The sequence below is a fragment of the Myxocyprinus asiaticus genome, chromosome 3 (genome assembly GCF_019703515.2).
Source record: "Myxocyprinus asiaticus isolate MX2 ecotype Aquarium Trade chromosome 3, UBuf_Myxa_2, whole genome shotgun sequence".
Classification (NCBI taxonomy): domain Eukaryota; kingdom Metazoa; phylum Chordata; class Actinopteri; order Cypriniformes; family Catostomidae; genus Myxocyprinus; species Myxocyprinus asiaticus.
This window is the reverse complement of record NC_059346.1, coordinates 20,727,776-20,751,589: the sequence shown is the minus strand read 5'-3', so window position 1 is coordinate 20,751,589 and position 23,814 is coordinate 20,727,776. Positions and strand designations below refer to the sequence as shown.

The window sequence follows — 23,814 nt, the reverse complement described above, 5'->3', positions numbered from 1 at the left end:
TTGGGTAGGGCAGTCGTACATATGCTGCTGGGTGCGTTGGGTTTCCGCCAGATGTTCACGCACCAGGGGCATCACTTTGTTGATCCTTTCCCTCATTTCATGCAAATGCTCAATCAATGTTCGGTGCGGCAAGGGCTGTTGCTCCCAGGCCTCCTGGGTGATGTCTAGTAGGCCCCGGGGTTGGTGTTTGAACAACAACTCGAAGGACGTGAACCCAGTGGACGCTTGGGGCACCTTCCTGATGCCAAACAGCATGTATGGTAACATGAGTTCCCAATCGCACCAATCCTCGGTTACCACTCATTTCAGCATTCGTTTTAGGGTCTAATTGAATCTCTCCACTAATCCATCCATCTGGGGGTGGTAAACCAAGGTGCGGAGCTGTTTCACCTGCAGCAGCTTGCATACATCTGCCATGAGCCAGGACATAAACGGGGTGCCGTGGTCGGTGAGGATCTCCTTCGGGATGCCCTCTCTGCTGAACAGCAGGAATAGCTCTCATGCAATGTTTTTGTAGGTGGCCTTCCTCAGTGGTACTGCTTCACGATACCGAGTTGCATAATCCACTATGACTAGGATGTGCTCATGACCCCAGGTGGACTTCGGCAGCAGTCCCACTAGATCCATCCCGATGCACTCAAAGGGCACCTGGGGGGCTGGTGGGGGGGGCGTCGTGGAGTCGTCCTTTGGCAGACCACGCAGCTCTAGCAATAGCGCCTCACTTCTACGTCCAACCTGGGCCAAAGGAACTGGTCCCTAATTCGCTGGGTGATGTTCTGAACTCTTAGGTGCCCAACCATGGGGTGCGAGTGGGCCAGCTCGAGCACGATCTCCGTCTTTGTACGTGGCACCACCAAAAGGCGTTTCTCCTCCCCCCACCTGTGGGCGACACAGTAAAGCAGACCATTTTCCACAATAAAGTGAGGAGAGGGATGTTGGGGTGGTATGTTGTACTTAGCCATTGACTATTCTGACCTGGGACCAGCAGTTCTTTAGGCGGTCATCCTCCCGTTGTTCCTTCCCAAATGAGCCCCCTTCTGTTATCTGTTTGAATAAATCAGAATACACATTGGGGTCAATTCTCTTAACTCACCATCCCTCTCGCTGTCAGTGGCTAGCAGCACCTGACGTCTTGGTGTCCTCTGGATGGTACCTATGCGGCGTTGCCCCTGGTGGCTGGCAGGTTGGACAGCATGGGCCAACAGCTGTTCAAACCCCAGCCAGTCTTTTTCTTAGAGCAGGGGCCAGGCTCACTGTGCACCCGGAATCCAAGAGGGCTTTCACACATCGGCCCTCATCCTTCACCTTCCTCTCTGGGGCTTCCCGGGGCACCGCTCGGTGTATGATGCAATCTGCCAGCCAGGTCTGGCTGTCCTGAGGGTTTGGGTCCATGGGCATGGGTTCGTCCTGAACGGTCGGTGTTGCTGGTCTGCTTACTGGTCACGAGGTGCCCTCCAGCAGTCGCCTTTCCTGGGGAATCCTCCGGGGTTAGGTGCCAGCTCTCTCTCCACCAGTTCCACGGCCTGCACAAGGGTGGCAGGGGTCTTGGGGTTCCGCATTCCTACGGCCTGCCGTTGCATGTGGGGAAGGGCCCACATAAACCTATCCACCACCACCCGCTCCGCTACCTGCACTGGCATCAGTTGCCCAGTTAACAGAGACAGGCCAGATGGGACAGTTGTGTGGCTTCTACGCAGGCGGGAACCTCTACATCATACACCCAAAGCCCCACCCGTGCCAAGATATAATTTTTTTTAGCTCCGTATATTTGTCAATGGAGGCTAGGCTGAGTGCGTAATAGGCACACTGCGCTTCCCCCCTCAGAAAGGGCGCAAGCGTTCTCGCTCTAATCCCACCCCTCCCTCACAGCAATCACCTCAAATGTGTGCAGGTACACCTTCACGTCATGGTGCTCCGTCAGTTTGGTGATAAACTGGTTGGCTCGGACAAGGGGTTCGGGGATCGGTATGTGGGCAGCAGCTTCCAGTCGCAGTTGCATGAGTTCCTGCTCCACCTGCTCTTGCCGTGCTGTTAATTGTTCCGCAAACTGTTGCTGGCGGAGGGAGATATTCACGAGCTGACACACCAGATCTTCCATCGTCTTCAGAGAGAGAACTGGACCTGCAGAAAAACCAGATGGTGAATTGGGATTAGTTTCATCGTCTGCCCTCATTCTCTTCACTCTAGCCAGCATTCTCCACCACTGTGGCAGGATGAATGAGGCACAGACAGACAATTCTCTTGTGCAGGGGTTGGCAACCTATGGCACGCATGCCAGCATTGGCACGCAGATGGGTAATCACTGGCACGCTAGCAATAGCGAGAGAGGAGTAGTCTATTTTATTTATGTAAATTCCGCACCTGCATTCCAATCTACATCTTGATGTAATCCTTCCTCGTGATTATGCAGCGTGTTTTCATCAGCTGAATGGGAGGCTAAATACTATTAAAGTGTGATGAGACTCACGCTGCACGTGCAAGCTGTTCACACATAAAGAGCTGTCAGCACTTCACTTTCGGTTAATTGCACGAGTTTGCATTCTGTCAGGCTGAGCTGATGACAGCCTACATTCCGTGTTTCATTTGTTTCTTTTTGCTTTCAGAACAACACGTCATGTAATAAGGAAAACACCACTATTAATCCTTGAGATTTCCATTACCCAGCTCTGCGTCATTTTGAAAAATGTCATGACATAATATAATAAATATTTAAGATTCTACTCTTTTTGTGATCTGTAATCAAATAAGCAAATTTGTGACATTAACTCATTTTGTAAAAAAAAGGACAGGTTTCCTTTTCTCATTAAAGCACTTCCAAAAGATGCTTTGTGAAAATTCACATGCAGGATCATGAATATATCCTAATCATTGGGTTTTGCACAAATGTTTCACTAAAACTGTTATGCTGATAACATCATTTGTAATGAAAAAGAAACTATTAAAATCAGAAAAATGGACTCAAACTTCGAAAAATCACATACATGCGCATTTCTTTTTTGGGGGGGGGGTTGGATGGGGGCATCGGCATAGCCATTAACCAGGGAAAAAAAATGGCACTCCATGTCAAAAAGGCTGCCGATCCCTGCTCTAGTGCAGTGTCCCACAAGGTGTTTTATTGACAGAGCAAACAATAGTGAGGGAATGAGACTTAATAGTGCAGTGTCTTAGGTGCAGGGGTGAGGTGGGCGTGCCGCGGTGTCTGTGCTCGTGAATCCTGTATGCAGTGCAGCTTTCCCGAATTCCGTGCTCTGATCAGCCTTCACTTGTCGCTGGACCCTGGTATTTAACGAGACAGAGGGTTAGTGGCATTCTCTGGAGTCGTGTCTCACCGTCTTCCTCTTCCACTGGCGTTTAAATCCTCTCCAGCTTATTGTTCGCAGGTGGGGCTGATCAGCGCCTGCATTCCAGGTATGTTTGGATGATACGCTCCAACTCCAGGGCGATGGTGATATGCGTGTGGGATACTCACCACAAAATATATACAGTACTGTGCAAAAGTCTTAGGCACATAAGATGTTTCACAAAAGCATTTGTCTTAAGATGGTTATTTATATCTTCAGCTTTAGTGTGTCAATAGGAAATATAAATGTTACACTCCCAAACATTACTTTTGCAAATAGAATAGATTAGAATAGAAGAACAGGGAGCCCTGCAACAGATGTCATGGCCCCCACAAAACCCCCCACTGAACATTGTGTCAGTCTGAGATTACATAAATAGACAGAAGCAATTGAGACGGCCTAAATAGACAGAAGAACTGTGGCGAATTCTCCAAGAAGCTTGGAACATCCTATCTGCCAACAACCAAGAAAAACTGTGTCCAGGTGTACCTAGGAGAACTGGTGGTGTTTTAAAGGCAAAGGTGGTCACACTGAATACTGATTTAGCTTTTTTATGTTTACTGGACTTTGTATGACATTAAGTGATAAATGAAAACTATTTATGGCATTATTCTTGAAGACATCCTCACAGTACTGTGTGTGTGTGTGTATGTATGATTGTGTGTGTGTATATATATATATATATATATATATATATATATATATATATATATATATATATATATATATATATTCACTGGCAGCCAAAAGTTTGGAAAAATGTACAGATTTTGCTCCTATGGAAAGAAATTGGTACTTTTATTCACCAAAGTGGAATTCAACTGATCACAGTGTATAGTCAGGACATTTAATAATGTGAAAAATTACTATTACAATTTGAAAAAAATGTTCAGAACTTCTTAAACTACTTCAAAAAATCCTCCATGTGTAGCAAAAATCCTCCAGACAGCTTTGCAGATCTTTGGCATTCTAGCTGTCAGTTTGTCCAGATACTCAGTGATATTTTACCCCACGCTTCCTGTAGCACTTGCCATAAATGTGGCTGTCTTGTCGGGCACTTCTCACACACCTTACAGTCTAGCTGATCCCACAAAAGCTCAATGGGGTTAAGATCCATAACACTTCCAATTATCTGTTGAGTTTCTTTGCCCACTCTAACCTTTTCTTTTTGTTTTTCTGTTTCAAAAGTGGCTTTTTCTTTGCAATTCTTCTCATAAGGATTGCACCCCTGAGTCTTCTCTTTACAGTTGTACATGAAACTGGTGTTGAGCAGGTAGAATTCAATGAAGCTGTCAGCTGAGGATATGTGAGGTGTCTATTTCACAAACTAGGGACTCTGATGTACTTATCCTCTTGTTAAGTTGTACATCTGGCCTTCCACATCTTTTTCTGTCCTGGTTAGTGCCAGTTGTCCTTTGTCTTTGAAAACTGTAGTGTACACCATTGTATGAAATCTTTTCAATTTCTTGTCAATTTCAAGCATTGTATAGCCTTCATTCCTCAAAACAATGACTGACTGACTGACTGACGAGTTTCTAGAGAAAGCTGTTTCTTTTTTGCCATTTTTGACCTAATACTGACCTTAAGACAGGCCAGTCTATTGCATACTGTGGCAACTCAAAAGCAAACACAAATACAATGTTAAGCTTCATTTAACGTACCAAATAGCTTTCAGCTGTGTTTGATATAATGGCAAGTGATTTTCTAGTACCAAATTAGCAATTTAGCATGATTACTCAAGGATAAGGTGTTGGAGTGATGGCTGCTGGAAATGGGGCCTGTCTAGATTTTATCAGAAATTACTTGGACTTCTTTTCAAATAGTGATGGTGCTGTTTTTTTTCATCAGTAATGTCCTGACTATACTTTGATCAGTAGAATGCCACTGTGGTGAATTCAAGTACCAATTTCCTTCCGAAACAGAAAAATCTGTACATTATTCCAAACTTTTGGCCACCAGTGTGTGTGTATGTGTGTGTGTGTGTATGTGTATATATATATACACATACACACACACACACACACACACACTACCGGTCAAAACTTTTGAAACACTTGACTGAAATGTTTCTCATGATCTTAAAAATCTTTTGATTTGAAGGCGTATGCTTAAATGTTTGAAATTAGTTTTGTAGACAAAAATATAATTGTGCCACAATATTAATTTATTTCATTATAAAACTAAAATGTAATCAAAAATAAAAAATAAGTTTTTGAAATTGATGACTTGGAGCAAATAATAAAGAAAAGCAGCCAATAAGTGCCCAACATAGATGGGAACTCCTTCAATACTGTTTAAAAAGCATCCCAGGGTGATTCCTCAAGAAGTTGGTTGAGAAAATGTCAAGAGCACATGTCTGCAAATTCTAGGCAAAGGGTGACTACTTTGAAGATGCTAAAATATAACACAGTTTTGATTTATTTTGGATTTTGTTTAGTCACAACATAATTCCCATAGTTCCATTTATGTTATTCCATAGTTTTGATGACTTTTCTATTATTATAAAGAATAAGTGTTTCAAAACTTTTGACCGGTAGTGTATATAATTAAAACAACTCTTGCCACACAATGATATACACTGTAAAATTATCCTAAAAGTGAAAAAAGCGAAATTACTAATTTTTGAGTGATAATCTTGCCTTTACCCACAGCTTGCATCTAGTGAATTCAGGATTTGTAAATTCAACAACTGTGTGTTGTATTACTACACACAAGAGAACCAGTGCAGTTTTGATTTCAATGATGTCAACAAGCTATTTTTTAATCTGGTCGCAGGCTAGATGAGAGCGTCGTATGAGATGAATAATGGTCTGTTCCTCACACAAACTATTGTATGACATCAGAAGACTTAGAATATGGTGAACAAGTCATGTGGGCTGCTTTTATGGTGTGTTTTTTTTCCCCTTTTCGGTGCTTGAAACTGACTTTGGTCCTCAGAATGGCAATGAGTTTATTTTTGTTTGTTTGGTAGACATTTAATAATTTCTCTAAGACATCTCTTTTTTCAATTTGCTGCCCTCTTTATTCTCTCTGTATATTCGGTTGGTTAAGATTATAAATAATTCAGCATGAAATGTGTAAAACTCTCTTTGTAAATAAATTCAATGAGAATGCATCCTCTCTGAGAGGCAGCCCATCATGGCATTCCTTTGATATGTTTTACTGTACTCGAAACATTCAGTTATTTGAAGACATTTGTCATGCTTCTGAGATTGTTCTTCTGAATCCACTGCAAAATACACTTTACTAATAAAAAAAGATTTTGGCAGCCCTGGCTGATGTATCCTATCATGTATACCACTAGATTCAATGGATCTTTTTAAAGGTGACATTTCAGTGCCACTTATGGAACCAAATGGATTTGCAAAAATAACTGTTTTCAAACTCCCCCTTGTCTACCACTGGTAGACAAACAGTCCTGCCCCAAACTTACCCAATTGGTTGGGCCATTGGTTAGAGGAAATCAACCTTCAAATGGCCTTGTTGTCTGACACAGCCACAATGGCTTGACAAATCATGCATGTTTGGGGCGGGACTATATAGTATTCAACCAGTTGAAGATGGGGTGTTTTGTGGAATCTGTTCGAAAAGAGTGTATTTATTTATTTTTGCAGTTGCATTTAGTGATGCAGAAATTACGTACTTCAGCTTTAACATGTAGAAGGACACGTATTACCTCTAAAATGAAACAATAGCTATATCTAAAGGAGCTACTGTCTATTAATTGCTTACGATAGCAGATGATCTTGCCTTGCCAAGACTTCTGGTTACCCGTTGTCATGCACTTTGTCTACTTAGTGCCATCTGGTTGCATGTGCGCAAATGGATGGCCCTGTTTTATCACAGATGTTATTGATTACTTTGTGGTTTAGTTCCACATTCTTCTCGTGGTTTTAAACTGGGAAATTTTAGAGCTGTGGACATTCACACATTGTAAATGCCGTTAATGTGAAGTATGGCTCCCTTGCACCCACTTCACGGCAAAGCACGTAGAACTTCAATGACATTCTGCCTTTTGATTCCAGCACTTTTTTCATTCACTGTCAGGGTTTACCTCTTGGCACTCCTTGTGCTTGGAACAAAATATTTTAGATTACAGAGAAGTACCAGCCCGTCATTCATCATAAGTACTGTGACATGTAAGGCAGCACAGCTCAACCTCTGAGCCTGTTAACGTCCCTTTGTTTGAATCGGAGTGATTGAACAATGCATCCATAATTCAGTCTCTGATAAATCTGAGCTCAGGTGGAGAGAAGCAAAGGAATATGTTAGAGGTAAAATGGGAGCAGGTGTTCTTGAGAGCCCTTTCTTTGGTCTTCTTTACTGTTAGCAGGAGTCCCTGATTCAGGATCAGTTTCTTTCTGCCCACAGCTTCTTTCTGCACAAAACCGATGACTGAACAGCATCAAATGGTAATTCCCATTATTACGCTACGGACCCTGCACACACAAATGGGCCTCAGGTGGAGCTGGGCAAGTGATTTATTTATGTTGGACCTCTAGCCCTCAGAGGAAAAATGAGAGGGTTTATCTGTTGGAAGAGGGGGTTGGTGGGGGTTAATGAAGTGAGACAATTCCGTAATTGGGGGCGTTTCTCTTCTTACCAGTTAGATGTCTGGTAGTTCCCTTTCCCCTCCGTCTTCAACAATCATTCATTTATGTATACTCTCCTGGGCCTACTTATATCAACTTTTCTTTTGCTCTTTTCCAAAACCTATTATGCTTTCTACAGAGAAAGCATTTTAGGTCATCATAGGTTGCTCCTGATGCAAAAGCTTTGGATCCGTTTCACAAATCTGGGTTTGAAATGCAGAAGCTGGATAAACTTATATAGCTGTGTGAATGGTAGACCACAGTAAATGTTTTTTGTTTTTTTTTTTTGCTTCAGCAGTAGCTAAACAAAAACAAAAAACTATTACATTTCCTATTATGTTGCCTCAACTTTCCAAAAGAGGGGGAAAAATATAGAGAGAAATGGATTATGGGCAGTCAGAATAGAGATGCCAAATTTACTTTATGGTTTACTGTTGATTTAAATTAATTAAAAGTTGGCTAGAATTATGCTGCTAAATTAAGGTGGAAATGTGTCATCACAGTCTGTGAAAGTAGGCAAAGATAGATGTTTTTGTTCAAATTCTAAGGCAGCATTGTATGTATCTTTCGCCCTTGCGATGAGCTCAGTGAAAAAAAAAAAAGATGGCTGAAGAATACTGAAAAATATAGATACAACTATTTCAGTGTAATTACAAATTTTCTATTGTACCTTATATGTGCTATTTATTTTTATGCTTATTAGAGTATCATGCTGTTCGCTAACATCAAACTCTGTTTAGTCGAGTCTCTCATGCAGAGCACTGTTTGTATGATACACAAATTTCTGATTCCAAATCAGTTACAGACGAGGTTCCATTATGGTTAACACCAATTGTAGGCAATTGGCACCAAGGCAGCTCACTAGATTTTCAGAAAAGAGCTTCTGTTTCATAAACTGAGATTGTTCCAAGCTCTCTGGGTTGAGATGTGCAGTTCTGTTCACTGTAAACACAATCGTCATAGTTTATTATCACCTTAACTGAAGTTAGATCAATGTTTCAGTGTCTGGTCAAATACTGTAGGTGTTCCCAAATGACTGATGGATTTGTTGTTGAGGGTTTTTCAAGTAAATGCTTTTAAATGCACTGCTGCTGCATTTAATCTCTTGAATGATGCAGAAAGCACTGGCTGCATTTTTAAATGTATTATAGATCTATTTTTATCACTGTTGATTTATGCTGCAATGTATTTATGCCCTAGGTAAAAAACACTGTGCTAGCACAAGCAATGTTCTTATTATTCGCCTCTGGAAATAAAAGCCAGTTCTGCCATTGGTAATAACTATAACCCCTATGTTAAATGGGCTTTCAGTTTTAGTTTTATTAGTTTAGTAGGTTTGTATAACTTATCACTAATCACTGTTTTGTTATTTAGTGGGCACTGTTATCAAAAGTGAGAGAGTACAAATATTACAGGGACAGTTCCACTGGCTCAACCAGAAATTTTGTACTATGCTCAATGATGAATTGGTGGTTTTCATTGGGCCCATAGATGTAACCACAATAGACACCATGAATTCAGATTAGTGGTCAATCAATATGGATTTTTTTAATGACATATTCTTTGGTCCCCCCAGTTTTGAATATTTAGTTGCATCCTTGATAGTGCCCCTTGCAAGATTGGAACCTACAGTTACCAGCCTAGATCTTTAACCACACTGCATATATTTGGATCTATTTAGCATGGCACCACTTTTATTTTGTCCAACCTTGTTGGCAGTTAATTTAATAAATTACACTGTAGTCCATTCTTCTTTGTTAAGCTGCCCAGCAATCATTAGTTCAAATAACCATATTGCCATATCAGTGCATTAATATTATCCAGATGGGATATTTCTGCCTGAACAGTTAGCTGAAAATGTAATAGCTTTATTCTTTCTACACACTATTAGCTAAAAAGTACTGCTCAAAATTCCAAACGAGGCCTGGGATTCTTCAGATCCTCTCATAACATTCTTTGGCCTATTTTAAGCATGGTTCAGTGGCCAGTGGTCAAGATAAGTGCAGTGGGCGTGTCTGACATGCCTGTTATTCTCCTGCTGTTACTTACAGAAGCACCATTTCCCATCAGCCTCTGTACTCCCTGAAATAGGGAGTACGGGAGAGGCAGCTTCTGTAATCCTACAACAGGGTTCATCATCATAAATGTCTCATCATCATAGCTCAGTTATGTCTCAATGTCTCTGTACCCTTGTACACTGTGAATATTTTGATAGTTGGTATTAAATGAGGGTTTGGGCAACATAGTGGAACCCCTTAGCATACTGATTTCCTTTGAGTGAAATTTTGGATAATACTATTGCTATAATGATCAAGCAATTCAGATAATAAATACAGAGTATTAAAGCTTTCAAATGATCTTTTGGATGTCAAGATTAATTAGTTGCACTTGCTAAACATCACTATTACTAATGCATATACTTAGGGTTAGGAATTTGAACAAAACCCTGACCCTAAGTATTAAACTTTGTCACGTAACTCGTCCTGCACAGTATTTGCTACAGACATGAACCTCAAATTGTGCCGCTTGTTGAGGAGAGGTGTGCTATTACTTTTCAAATCAATCAAATTTATTATTTTGACCTGACAAACAATAAAATAGGTGAAAAAATCCCATAGATTAACCATGAAGGAGGGATCCGGACCATTTCGACCAAGTTGGTGACTCTAGACTTAAAGACATAGATTTGGAGGTAGTCTTTTTTGACCTGGGATAGTAAGCAACCACCTAGCAGCGTTCTAGCAACAAACAAGAACAGCCGAGCGTCATTACCGTTGGTTTGCACAGCCAAATTTAGTTAGAAATACATGTTATCCCTTTACAACAGATTTTCCTTTGAGGGGGACACCAAATGATAATAGGCTAAACATATTTGAAGTTGTATGTTAAATCGGATCTAACACTTTAGATCTCACAGATAATGGAAATTATTAAGTTGTTGGCACAGTTTTCCATTTACATTTTCATCTGGTTTTTATGATAACCTACCACGTTTTTGTAAACATGTCTTATCTAGCTGATAAGAGTAAACTCAATGGGCCTCATTTATGAAAATTTCATAAATACTGTATGTGAGTAAATTGCGTGCAAAATGGACCTTCCGGAAAACTTTCAGCCAGATTCACAAACGCTTTGTACTCGCCAGATTTGTTAGTAAAACGTGTGTATGTTAGTGAATTCCAAACATTCGTAAACGGGCCGTGTGCACATCCATAAACAATTATCATAATCTACGCCCATAGAAATGTCATATAAGAAAAGCTTCAGACTCGCTAGTAAATGAGAATAGGCAGCTTTTAACATCTATGCGAACAGTAATAAAAGTTATTTATTTTTATTTTTTCAAGTGGAATGCATTCCAGTGGCGGATTTAGGATTGGGCGACATGGGCAGTTGCCCAGGGCGGCATCTTGCGGGGGGGTGGGGGGGGCACGAGACACCCACACAGACCCCCCCTACTGATGCATTCACATCGTGAAATATTGATTTAGCAAACACTCGCATGTTCGTTCTAAAAAGAAAGTGATCGCATACTTTTGCTGTCATCGGAGGTTCTTTTGTCAATTAAACAGTCCAAGAGGTCAGTAAAAATGGTTTGAAATGAAGCTTTAGTGTAAAAAAGTTCATGCCGGCAGGAGAATGACCACCACCATTAATCTTCTCTGGTTCAGTTGAGTGCATCGCCAGCATCATTGGCAAAACCTTTCGGGTAAATCATGATGGTAACAGTGACATTTCCCTTGCAACAGGAAAAATCTTTAAAGAAATTTATAGAATGCCTGAAGAAGGTCTTTGACCGAAACGCTGTAAGATATTACAGATTTGCAAACTAATATACGTTATCAACTGAACGAGATTTAAAGGTGCTGAGTCATATCAACTATAAAAAATAGCCAGTCATGTTAGAGGGCATGAATTTCTTTTTTCGAGAAAATCAAACACATCCCATGTCAAGAACTACTGCTGGGAAAACAATAAGCAGAGTTGGGGAAAAAACTATAGCCTACTTTAAAAAAATAAATAAAATGCAAACAGCAAAGAAATGTTTCTAAATAAAAAATGTTTGATTATTTTTTTAATGTTACTTTTTTAAGGTTAATTTCACTTATTTAATTATTAGTTGTTGTTTTTTTTTCATTACTTATTTAATTTTAGTTCTATCAGTTTGCCTGAAAGAACACAACATGTTCAGATGTCTTACACACGATTTACACGTGGTCAGGACCAGGTGAAAATTTTGCTCGTACCAACTAATGTTTTGAAAATACGAAAAATTTCATGAATCAGAAAATTTACGACAGAATGGCTTTATGAATGATTTACACAAAAATTTGTTCTGCTCGGGTTTCATTAATGAGGCCTAATGCGAGTTATTTTCCTCTGTTGAGGCAGGAGAGAACAGCAGAGGTCTGTCTCCTCCCTCTCCTAAACATCATGAAGTCTCTCTTATACCCAGAACAGGACTGTAGAACAATGCCTTGCAGTTTGAGCTGTGTCTGAATGCCGCTTAAGATAAATAAATGATCAGCCAGAAACAAACATCAAAGGCTGTGTGTGTACTGTGCTATGCTTCAAAGGGAATAGGATCTTCACACCCACTGTTCCAGAGAGAATAGTGTGTGTGTGTGTGTCCATTTATGGTTTTGGTTTAATAGAGAATTAAAACAACAACTCTATCAAGTTCTTACTAAATATTAATTTGCACCAGCCCTATTTTCCCACGCTTACTCATTCTGGGACCGTCCATCTCCTCACACTTGTCCCCAGATGCCCCCATCCAATTTACTTTTCTCAGTGACTTGATGACTCTTGGTTTCAATACTCATTTATCATTCTCTAGCATCTTCATCTTGATTTCCTTATCTTCATCCTGGTTCAACCCCCAAGAGCCAGAGCACAATTCTGTCTAATGTGTTTATAACATGTGATCTAACCTATGATTCCTTCTCTGTACCTTTCTTTTCCTCTGCAGCCCTCTCTCTGTCTCTCTCTCTCTCCCCTTGCTGCTGGGCACATCTTCTCCTGTCTGTCCTTTCATGGGGATGTCTGTCCTCTAACTGCCTCTCTCTCTTCACTAACTGCTAGGTGTGTATGCAGGTGAACTGTGTGAACTGTGCCTCAAGTTTGAACTCAAGTTCGCATTTTCTCTATGAAGCCATCATTTTCAACATTTTCTCACCTTTGGTTATGGATGTGAAGTCTGGATCAGTTGTGCATAGCATGAATAATGTTGTCGTGATGATGGAGAGTGCAGCATGCATACAGTATGTGTACTGCTTTGGAGTGTGGTGAACTTGGTTTGGTACTACTGTGAGTGTATAATATGTTTTACGCCATATGCATGCTTGTGTTGTCCATTTATGGTTGTTACCAGTGTTGGGGAAGCTACTTTGAGTTGAACTACAGTCAAACTACTCTTTGGAAAAATATTAGTGCACTACAAGCTACTAACAAAAAGTAGCTACATTGACTACATTGAAGCAATAACTTTTTATAATGTCCCATTTATATTATAATTGATAATTTATAAATATTTTGGCACAAAACCAGTTAAAATAGCCAATCTTTTTTTTATGGAGACATCGCTCGTCAGTTTACTCAAGAACACGCATGCACGGACCAGCTGGACCAGCCTGAAAAATAGCTTCTTTTTCTTTTTTCTTTTTTTTTCATGATCTGAGCTATAGAAGCAAAATATATTATATGGTGGTTGTCAGGTTTTATTGCTAATTTGAAATATGTCATTTGATTGTAATCTTGACTAACTGTTTTGGAGATTTTGCTCTTTCCCCATTCAAATAGATCCATAGAAAATAGGATCCACAGAAAATAGCTGCCCGAAAGCATCACAAACCACCACTGAATAGCCACCGAATGCCCTGACCTGCCCTGAATTGAATTACGTCATGTTGCTATAAAAAAAGAAGAAATAAAATGCTGGGGCTCTAATCTGAACTGTCCAAGTGAACTGATTTGCTAGAATCGGTCTTTACACCACTAAATATAAGAAAAATAACAGATTAGGAGAGCATGTTTGATTATTGTCCCAGTTTGCATTGATGTACTGTAAAGCTATGTGTGAAATATAATTGAAATAAAAAAAAAATTGCTTGTTTCTAGAAAAGCTACACTGTTTTGAAATCAGCTGAACTTCTGTCAGACTTCTAAAAATATTGTTAAATTAGTTACATTGCTACTTCTAGTTACTTCCTAACACTGGTTTTAACATGCAAAAAAGTATTAACCTTTTAACACTTGGGCTGGCTGCAGTGTATGTACAGAGTACAATGTGACTTGTCAGGCTGCAGCATGTGGTACATGAATATTTGTTGTATTTTTATCACCTCAGTTAGCTTTTCAAATGACATGGAATTAAATGGTTGTTTTTTTTGCCCTGGGTCCTTCTCTCTTGCCCACTTATCCCCCCTCATAACCAGCAAATCATTTTGGACACTTCGCCACTATGGAAGACTATGACGTGCCATCAGCGGGCAGTATCCTGGCCTCAGTCAAAGAGCAGGAGGCGCGCTTTGAGCGTCTGACCAGGGCCCTTGAAGAGGAACGCCGCAATGTCTCCCTGCAGCTGGAACGTGGCAACCTGGCCTCTGATAGGTTTGCGGGTGGCACCACTGACGTGAGCAATCAACCACTGGCCTGGCAACAGATGGTCATGCAGGTAAACCGTTCCAGCTTGGCCAGTCATGCAGCAGTGCAGTGTGAATGGACATGTCAGCCCCATATTGCTCATGTAAACCAATGCTGATGCTACTTCATATCCATTGTTTTCATGAAATCAGTCTGTCTGACACAAAATGAATGGGAGAGAATGGCGCTGTATCTAATTTTGGCTTCACTTTATTCTGCATCATGCCAATCCATCATGCCAATCCATCGTGCTTTTGAGTTATTGCTCTGGGTGTGTTGTCCTGCAGTGACTTATTATTCATTGCCAGACTGAGTCTTTTTCACGCTGTTTTCTCCTGTATCTTCTCTTCCCATCTTGTACCACAGGTCCCTTCTTTCTCTGCAATGTGCTTCCTCATATCATCTCATAGACCTTCCTGATTGCTCCCTCATGGTCCTTCATGGTGCTCCCTAAAGATCTCTTAGAAGGTCGCCTAACACCTTATCAGATCTGCATCTTATGTCTAAACCCAAATTTGATTGTCCCCTCCCCCTTTAAAAGTTTGCTTTCAGTCAGTTGTTGTGTCATGTATACTTGGTTCACTTTTGAATTGTGTCTAGATCAACCAATTACAATATTATGGTTCCAGACCAAGGTTATAATAGTTTTTAATTTTTAATTTAGTTTTTATTTCTATTCCATTTTCAGTTTTTCACTCCAAATTAGTTTAGTTTTAGTTTTGTTTGTTAGTTATTTGTTAGTTTTGTTCGTTAGTTATTTGTTAGTTTTAGTTTAGTTTTTCAGTGTGTATATATATATAGTTTTAGTATTTATATTAAGGGATATTGGAGAATGGGGAAAGCAGGTATTTGTGTAATGTAAGTCATAGATAGACTCCCAAATGTCCAATTTGTAAATAATATTATTGAGGGTGGCCTCCAAGTAGGATTTTGCTCCCATATGCTTAGAAACGGCCCTGCTAATAGTACAGCTCTGCAATCAACTCGATTCTCTGGGACAGAAATTTAAACTGTGCTGGGTAGGGGAGGGGAGGAGGCTATTGTCATTTGGTAGTTATATAATGTTATGCATGGTAGTCAAAGAAAAGCCTCCATCACCATCATTTACAGCAGGGGTGCTCACAATTCTATGGAATGAGATCTAATTTTTCATGATATTGCAGCAAGATATACCATACACAATACAGTACAGGTGCATCTCAATAAATTAGAATATCGTGGAAAAGTTCATTTATTTCAGTAATTCAACTCAAATTGTGAAACTCGTGTATTAAATAAATTCAATGCACACAGACTGAAGTAGTTTAAGTCTTTGGTTCTTTTAATTGTGATGATTTTTGCTCACATTTAACAAAAACCCACCAATTCACTATCTCAAAAAATTAGAATACATCATAAGACCAATAAAAAAAACATTTTTAGTGAATTGTTGGCCTTCTGGAAAGTATGTTCATTTACTGTATATGTACTCAATACTTGGTAGGGGCTCCTTTTGCTTTAATTACTGCCTCAATTCGGCGTGGCATGGAGGTGATCAGTTTGTGGCACTGCTGAGGTGGTATGGAAGCCCAGGTTTCTTTGACAGTGGCCTTCAGCTCATCTGCATTTTTTGGTCTCTTGTTTCTCATTTTCCTCTTGACAATACCTGGTCTGGTGAGTTTACTGGCCAGTCAAGCACACCAACACCATGGTCATTTAACCAACTTTTGGTGCTTTTGGCAGTGTGGGCAGGTGCCAAATCCTGCTGGAAAATAAAATCAGCATCTTTAAAAAGCTGGTCAGCAGAAGGAAGCATGAAGTGCTCCAAAATTTATTGGTAAACGGGTGCAGTGACTTTGGTTTTCAAAAAACACAATGGAGCAACACCAGCAGATGACATTGCACCCCAGATCATCACAGACTGTGGAAACTTAACACTGGACTTCAAGCAGCTTGGGCTATGAGCTTCTCCACCCTTCCTCCAGACTCTAGGACCTTGGTTTCCAAATGAAATACAAAACTTGCTCTCATCTGAAAAGAGGACTTTGGACCACTGGGCAACAGTCCAGTTCTTCTTCTCCTTAGCCCAGGTAAGACGCCTTTGACGTTGTCTGTGGTTCAGGAGTGGCTTAACAAGAGGAATACGACAACTGTAGCCAAATTCCTTGACATGTCTGTGTGTGGTGGCTCTTGATGCCTTGACCCCAGCCTCAGTCCATTCCTTGTGAAGTTCACCCAAATTCTTGAATCGATTTTGCTTGACAATCATAAGGCTGCAGTTCTCTCGGTTGGTTGTGCATCTTTTTCTTCCACACTTTTTCCTTCCACTCAACTTTCTGTTAACATGCTTGGATACAGCACTCTGTGAACAGCCAGCTTCTTTGGCAATGAATGTTTGTGGCTTACCCTCCTTGTGAAGGGTGTCAATGATTGTCTTCTGGACAACTGTTAGATCAGCATTCTTCCCCATGATTGTGTAGCCTAGTGAACCAAACTGAGAGACCATTTTGAAGGCTCAGGAAACCTTTGCAGGTGTTTTGAGTTGATTAGCTGATTGGCATGTCACCATATTCTAATTTTTTGAGATAGTGAATTGGTGGGTTTTTGTTAAATGTGAGCTAAAATCATCACAATTAAAAGAACCAAAGACTTAAACTACTTCAGTCTGTGTGCATTGAATTTATTTAATACACGTGTTTCACAATTTGAGTTGAATTACTGAAATAAATGAACTTTTCCACGACATTCTAATTTATTGAGATGCACCTGTATGTATACATAGTCACAATACCAACATTTCTGTAGTTGTTAGTGAAATTTGACAATTCTTGATACCAGCTTATCACAACAAATAATCACACTATTTAATTTGTTATGTAAGAATTGTACTCAGGTAATTATTCAAGACTGCTAAACAGTCAGTAATAAAATAACAATACAGCAATGAATAGAAATAATTAAAATAGAACAAAAAATACAAAATTAAGAAAACAGTACTTTTGTTAACAGCTTTAAATGTTTTTAACATCAGTTTAATGTATTCAACTAAATTTACAGAATAAAATGCTACATAGAGCCTTATTACTACTGGTCTTCACTGTATAATGTATAATACATTAATACATTTTAAAGCTAATAAAGTTATCCAGTCAAGAACAGTGAGTGGTTTTCTCGTTTTCTTGTAATGGTTTGATTAATATTAACAACAGCAGCAGCTCTATTAGCAGTGGCGGACTCAGGCTGTCTGTGAGGCAGGTGCAAAAAAAAAAAAAGGGCACCAGCTGCATGTGGTGGGGCACCAGAACGCAGAAATATGTGCAGACATTTTTGGTGAAACCGTTTCAAACCCTGGTTAAGATTCAAATTGTTTTATTATGTGACTCAGATTTTAAGTATAACTACTACACCTCCGTAATAAAAACACACAGGGAACTATTAACTATTTAACCATTTATAACACACACACCAGTGATGTCACTGAGAATGAGCTGTATATTGAGGAGCTTAGTCAGGGTAGGGAGATAGTCAGGGTGGTGGAATCAGAGTAGAATTCCTCTTTTGGCCATGTGTTCGTAAATATCAGTGACCTCGTTTGGGTCAACTGGGATGTCCCTCTCAGTGGATAGCAGCAGAAGATCTGAGAACCTGCCTTCCCCACATCTGTTCCTGAGCTGGGTCTTGATCAGCTTCAGTTTAGAAAATGACCGCTCTTCTGAAGCGGTTGTCACTGGCAATGTGGCATATATTTTGAGGAGCTTCGTCAGGGTAGTGAAAACTGTGTCCACATCGTTGACTTTAAGGCACCATAGCATTTTCTAGCATGTAGGGCAGCCTGCATGGCACTGCATCACATTATCTCCAATGGAAGGGCACCCAGAGGGCACTTCATCATGTTTTCTCCACTGAAAGGGCACGTTGTTTGCACATAGGGGCACCCTAGATGGCACTGCATTAAAGATTTTCCATTGGAAGGGCGCCCATTAGGGCACTGCATCACGTTTTCTCCGCTGGAAGAGCACCACAGTGGGCACTTTATCACATATTATCTACCATAAGGGCATCCAATAGGGCACTTTTGTGGAGTTTTTTTTTAACATAAGGGCACCAGGGGAGCGATTTGTTATTGTCATTCAGGCTACTTTTCTATTTTACTTGACCCTTCAAAAATCCACTTCTCCCTGACAAGTGTTAATGTTGAGCCCTGCTGAACTTCAAATCAAACTTTTTACCGGTTCCATATTAAATATAAATCAAATCACAGATTGACAGGGTGAGACAGAATGAGTGAAAAGACTGTTATTATCTACCTGCTTTGCCTCTCTTCAAGATAGTAATGATTCTCACTCTGTTGCTGAATGCAGTCATTAGGCCGTCTATTATCACCGTCTAGTGGCATCTTCATGTCACGTAAATGGCGGGCTTAAAGGTTAAAAAAAAAAAAACACTGCAACAAAAACGAAAAGTAAGTCTTATTCAAGATTATTTTTATTGTATTTCAGTTAGTTTCAGAGCCTTGGATTTTTATTATAGTTTAGTTTCAGTTTTTTCAATTGTTATTTATTTTATTTCAGTTCACATTTTTATTTATTTATTAATTTTTTACATTTAGTCTTCGTTTTTGTTTACGATAATAACCTTGTTCCAGACCTCCTTTTTCAAACAGTCAAATGTGGTTTCCTTAGTGCGCACCCAAGTTCAGAATATGACAATTACACTAGTCAGATGAATCGAACTTTACGGCTAATTGAACTTGGGTCTGCACCAAAAGCTCTAGTGTGAAAGCAACATTAGCATGTATGGGCTGCTGATGGGAAATGAGGCTGATGAAATTCCCTCATTATTAAGTGGTCAGAAGCGGAAAATTGCAGTGTAGTTCTATTTCTGATTGTCTAAAGTTTGGAGTCAATTTGGATGTGCTGCATTGTTACTTCATCTTAAGGATGACATATTTTGGCTTTTAACTGGACGTTTCCTTCCACATTACTGATGAACATTTCTGTGTGTTTGACAATTATCTTTTCTTTTTCAAATTAATTGTACATTTAACGCTCAAAGGAAAATGCCTGGCTCCCTGTCACCGCTAAACTCTAAAAATCTGCCTCTGCCGTTATTTGTTTAGCCTGTCTAATGCCCTATACTGCCCATAAAACCTGTGATTTACTCCTCTCTGGCTAACATGACAGCTTGAAAATTTGTTTGCCCCTTTACATGTAGGTTTTTTCAGAAGGACTCAAGTGCTAAGGGATCAGTTTGCCAGAACAGGCTGTTTCTTTCTACTCTGTTGGCTTTATTTCAACAGTTGATTTCATTCTCGGTGAGAGTTTCGCAGTAAGATCACTAACTGCACTGTGATTTGGATCTAAAGCAGGCAAGCTGATGATCTGACATTACTGAAGTGTAAAGGAGAGGTGATGTGTTGTAGCTGGCACATGTTACATACAGTAGGCCTGTGTATATTGGGTTAGCAAGTTTACTGACCTTCTGGCAGTGTTCATGACAGAGTTTTGATAAGGTTGTTGAATAATTCATGTTGATAAGTGTAGCATAACTAAAGGAGCAGTAGTTTTAATGTTGGCTAAACTTGGGAATCAACAAACATTAGGTTGCACTTAGGGGTGGATGATTTTCAACCAAAACTGTTGCAATATTGCAGTTTTTATCACAAACCACTAGTTCCAGTAAATGATATATGCAGGTCCACATGGAATTTGCACCCGCAGAACTCTCAGACTTTCACAGAATAGGACCATGTTTAAATCCATTTTGCACAAATAAATGCAGCAAATGTGAAAAAAGTCAGCAGGTTCTGTTTGGGCCTGGTTAAATGTTACATCTTGACTATGAATGAAAGTGTCTGTTTTATTAAGTAATTTACAGTTGTGCTCAAAATTTGCATACCCTTGGAGAATTGGTAATATATGTACCATTTTTAAAGAGAACATGAGTGAGCGGGCAAATCACATTTCTTTTATTTCTTATGGGATTCATATTCAACTGTAGGTTATAACAGAATGGCACAATCATAAAACAAAACATGGCAAAAAAATAAAATGAAATGACCCCTGTTCTAAAGTCTGCATACCCTTAGTTCTTAATACTGTGTATTGCCCCCTTTAGCATCAATGACAGCGTGCAGTCTTTTGTAATAGTTGTCTATGAGGCCCCAAATTCTTGCAGGTGATATAGCTGCCCATTCATCTTGGCAAAATGCCTCCAGGTCATGCAAAGTCTTTGGTCGTCTTGCATGAACCGCACGTTTGAGATCTCCCCAGAGTGGCTCGATGATATTAAGGTCAGGAGACTGTGATGGCCACTCCAGAACCTTCCCCTTTTTCTGCTGTAACCACTGGAGGGTCAACTTGGCCTTGTGCTTAGGATCATTGTCGTGCTGGAAAGTCCAAGAGCGTCCCATGCGCAGCTTTCGTGCAGAAGAATGCAAATTGTCTGCCAGTATTTTCTGATAACATGCTGCATTCACCTTGCCATCAATTTTCACAAGATTCCCTATGCATTTAGAGCTCACCCCCCCCCCCCCAAAACAACAGTGAGCCACTACCATGCTTCACAGTGGAGATGGTATTCTTTTCACTATAGGCCTTGTTGACCCCTCTCCAAACATAGCGCTTATGGTTGTGACCATAAAGCTCTATTTTGGTCTCGTCACTCCAAATTACAGTGTGCCAGAAGCTGTGAGGCGTGTCAAGGTGTTGTCGGGCATATTGTAACCAGGCTTTTTTGTGGCATTGGCACAGTAAAGGCTTCTTTCTGGCAACTCGACCATGCAGCTCATTTTTGTTCAAGTATCGTTGTATTGTGCTCCTTGAAACAACCACACCATCTTTTTCCAGAGCAGCCTGTATTTCTCCTGAGGTTACCTGTGGGTTTTTCTTTGTATCCCGAACAATTCTTCTGTTAGTTGTGGCTGAAATCTTTCTTGGTCTACCTGACCTTGGCTTGGTATCAAGAGATCCCCGAATTCCCCACTTCTTAATAAGTGATTGAATAGTACTGACTGGCATTTTCAAGGCTTTGGATATCTTTTTATATCCTTTTCCATCTTTATAAAGTTCCATTACCTTGTTACGCAGGTCTTTTGACAGTTCTTTTCTGCTCCCCATGGCTCAGTATCTAGCCTGCTCAGTGCATCCACGTGAGAGCTAACAAACTCATTGACTAATTATACACAGACACTAATTGCAATTAAAAAGCCACAGGTGTGGGAAATTAACCTTTAATTGCCATTTAAACCTGTGTGTGTGTAAACTTTTGATCAGGGCCATTTGGGTGATTTCTGTTATCATTATGATTTAAAAAGGAGCCAAACAACTATGTGATAATAAATGGCTTCATATGATCACTATCCTTAAATAAAAGACTAAAAAAAAAAACAAATTTGCATGATCAGTCATATTTTCAAAATCAATGCCAAAGTTTCACAATTTCTGCCAGGGTATGCAAACTTATTAGCACAACTGTATATACAGTGCATTCAGAAAGTATTCAGACCCCTTCATTTATTTAACATTTTGTTATGTTACAGCCTTATGCTAAAATGCTTTAAATTATCTTATTTTTTCATCAATCTACATTCCATGCCCCATAATGACAAAGCAAAACCCAGATTTTTTATAACTTTGCAAATGTATTAAAAAGAAAAAACTGAAATATCACATTGACATAGGTATTCAGATCCTTGACTCAGTTGAAGCACCTTTGGCAACGATTACAGCCTCAAGTCTTTTTTGGGAATGATGTGACAAGCTTTGCACACCTGGATTTGGGGATTTTCCGCCATTCTTCTCTGCAGATCCTCTTAAGCTCCGTCAGGTTGGATGGGGACCGTCGGTGGACAGCTATTTTCAGGTCTCTTCAGAGATGTTCGATTGGGTTGTCCCTAAGCCATTCTTGTGTTGTCTTGGCTGTGTGCTTAGGGTCATTGTCCTGTTGGAAGGTGAACCTTCGGCCCAGTCTGAGGTCCTGAGCACTCTGGACCAGGTTTTCATTAAGGATATCTCTGTATATTGCTGCATTCAGCTTTCCTTCAACCCTGGCCAGTCCCCCAGTCTCCGCTGCTGAAAAACACCCCCACAACATGATGCTACCACCACCACACTTCACCATTGGGATAGTATTGCACAGGTGATGAGTGGTGCCTGGTGCCTTCCTCCAGACATGAGCAGTGCCTTCCCGCAGACTTGATGCTTGGAATTGAGGCCAAACAGTTCAGTCTTCGTTTCATCACAGTCTGAGAGTCCTTTAAGTGCTTTTTTGCAAATTCCAAGCGGGCTTTCATGTGTCTTGCACTGAGGAGAGGCTTCTGTCTGGTCACTCTGCCATAAAGCCCAGAGCAGTGGAGTGTTGCAGTGATGGTTGTCCTTCTGCAAGTTTCTCCCATCTCCACACATGATCTCTGGAGCTCAACGAGAGTGACCATCGGGTTCTTTGTCACCTCTCTTATCAAGGCCCTTTTTCCCCAATTGCTCAGTTTGGCTGGGCAGCCAGCTCTAGGAAGAGCCCTGGTTGTTCCAAACTTCTTCCATTTAAGAATTATGGAGGCCACTGTGCCTTTGGGAACCTTAAATGCAGCCGAAATGTTTTTGTAGCCTTCCCCAGATCTGTGCCTCGACACAGTCCTGTCTCTGAGCTCTGCAGGCAGTTTCTTTGACCTCATGGCTTGGTTTTTGCTCTGATATGCATTTTCAGCTGTAAGAACTTATATAGACAGGTGTGTGCCTTTCCAAATAGTGTCCAATTAATTGAATTTGCCACAGGTGGACTCCAGTCAAAGTGTAGAAACATCTCAAAGATGATCCAGAGAAATGGGATGTACCTGAGCTAAATTTCAGGTGTCATAGCATAGGGTCTGAATACATATGTCAATGTAATATTTCAGTTTTGTTTTGTTTTTGTTTTTTTATAAATTTGCATAGTTATAAAAAATCTGTTTTTTGCAGTTTTATTAATAAAATAATAATAATTTAAAGCATTTTAACATAAGGCTGCAACATAACAAGGGGTCTGAATACTTTCTGAATGCACTGTAAATGGGTAATATTACTAGTAATTTATATTTGTATTATCATGAAAAAGGGGATATTTACAAAAAAAAAAACAAACCCCAGGCAAATCTTATTATTTTATCATATGTAAATGATGTGCATATGTGCATGCAATTTCTTTCTCTTCTGGTTAACATTCCCCATACCACAGCACTGTTATACTGTAAAATGCATATATATATATAAACTGGTCAAATT

At 40.1% G+C, this 23,814-nt stretch overlaps 1 protein-coding gene across 8 annotated transcripts in view; it reads left to right on the top strand.

Annotated features, from left to right (window-relative positions):
- LOC127421825 (splicing regulator ARVCF-like) overlaps positions 1–23,814 on the top strand; it is a 275,477-nt gene that overhangs the window by 112,633 nt on the left and 139,030 nt on the right. For 5 of the 8 annotated variants that reach the window (XM_051664985.1, XM_051664993.1, XM_051665009.1 and 2 more), the window contains 2 exons: positions 12,906–13,018; positions 14,371–14,609. The exons of the other annotated variants lie outside the window; for them this stretch is intronic. In XM_051664985.1, the coding sequence (XP_051520945.1) occupies positions 14,397–14,609 (213 nt within the window). In that variant the 5' untranslated portion in view covers positions 12,906–13,018; positions 14,371–14,396. The remainder of the gene's footprint in view (positions 1–12,905; positions 13,019–14,370; positions 14,610–23,814) is intronic. 8 annotated transcript variants of the gene reach the window in all.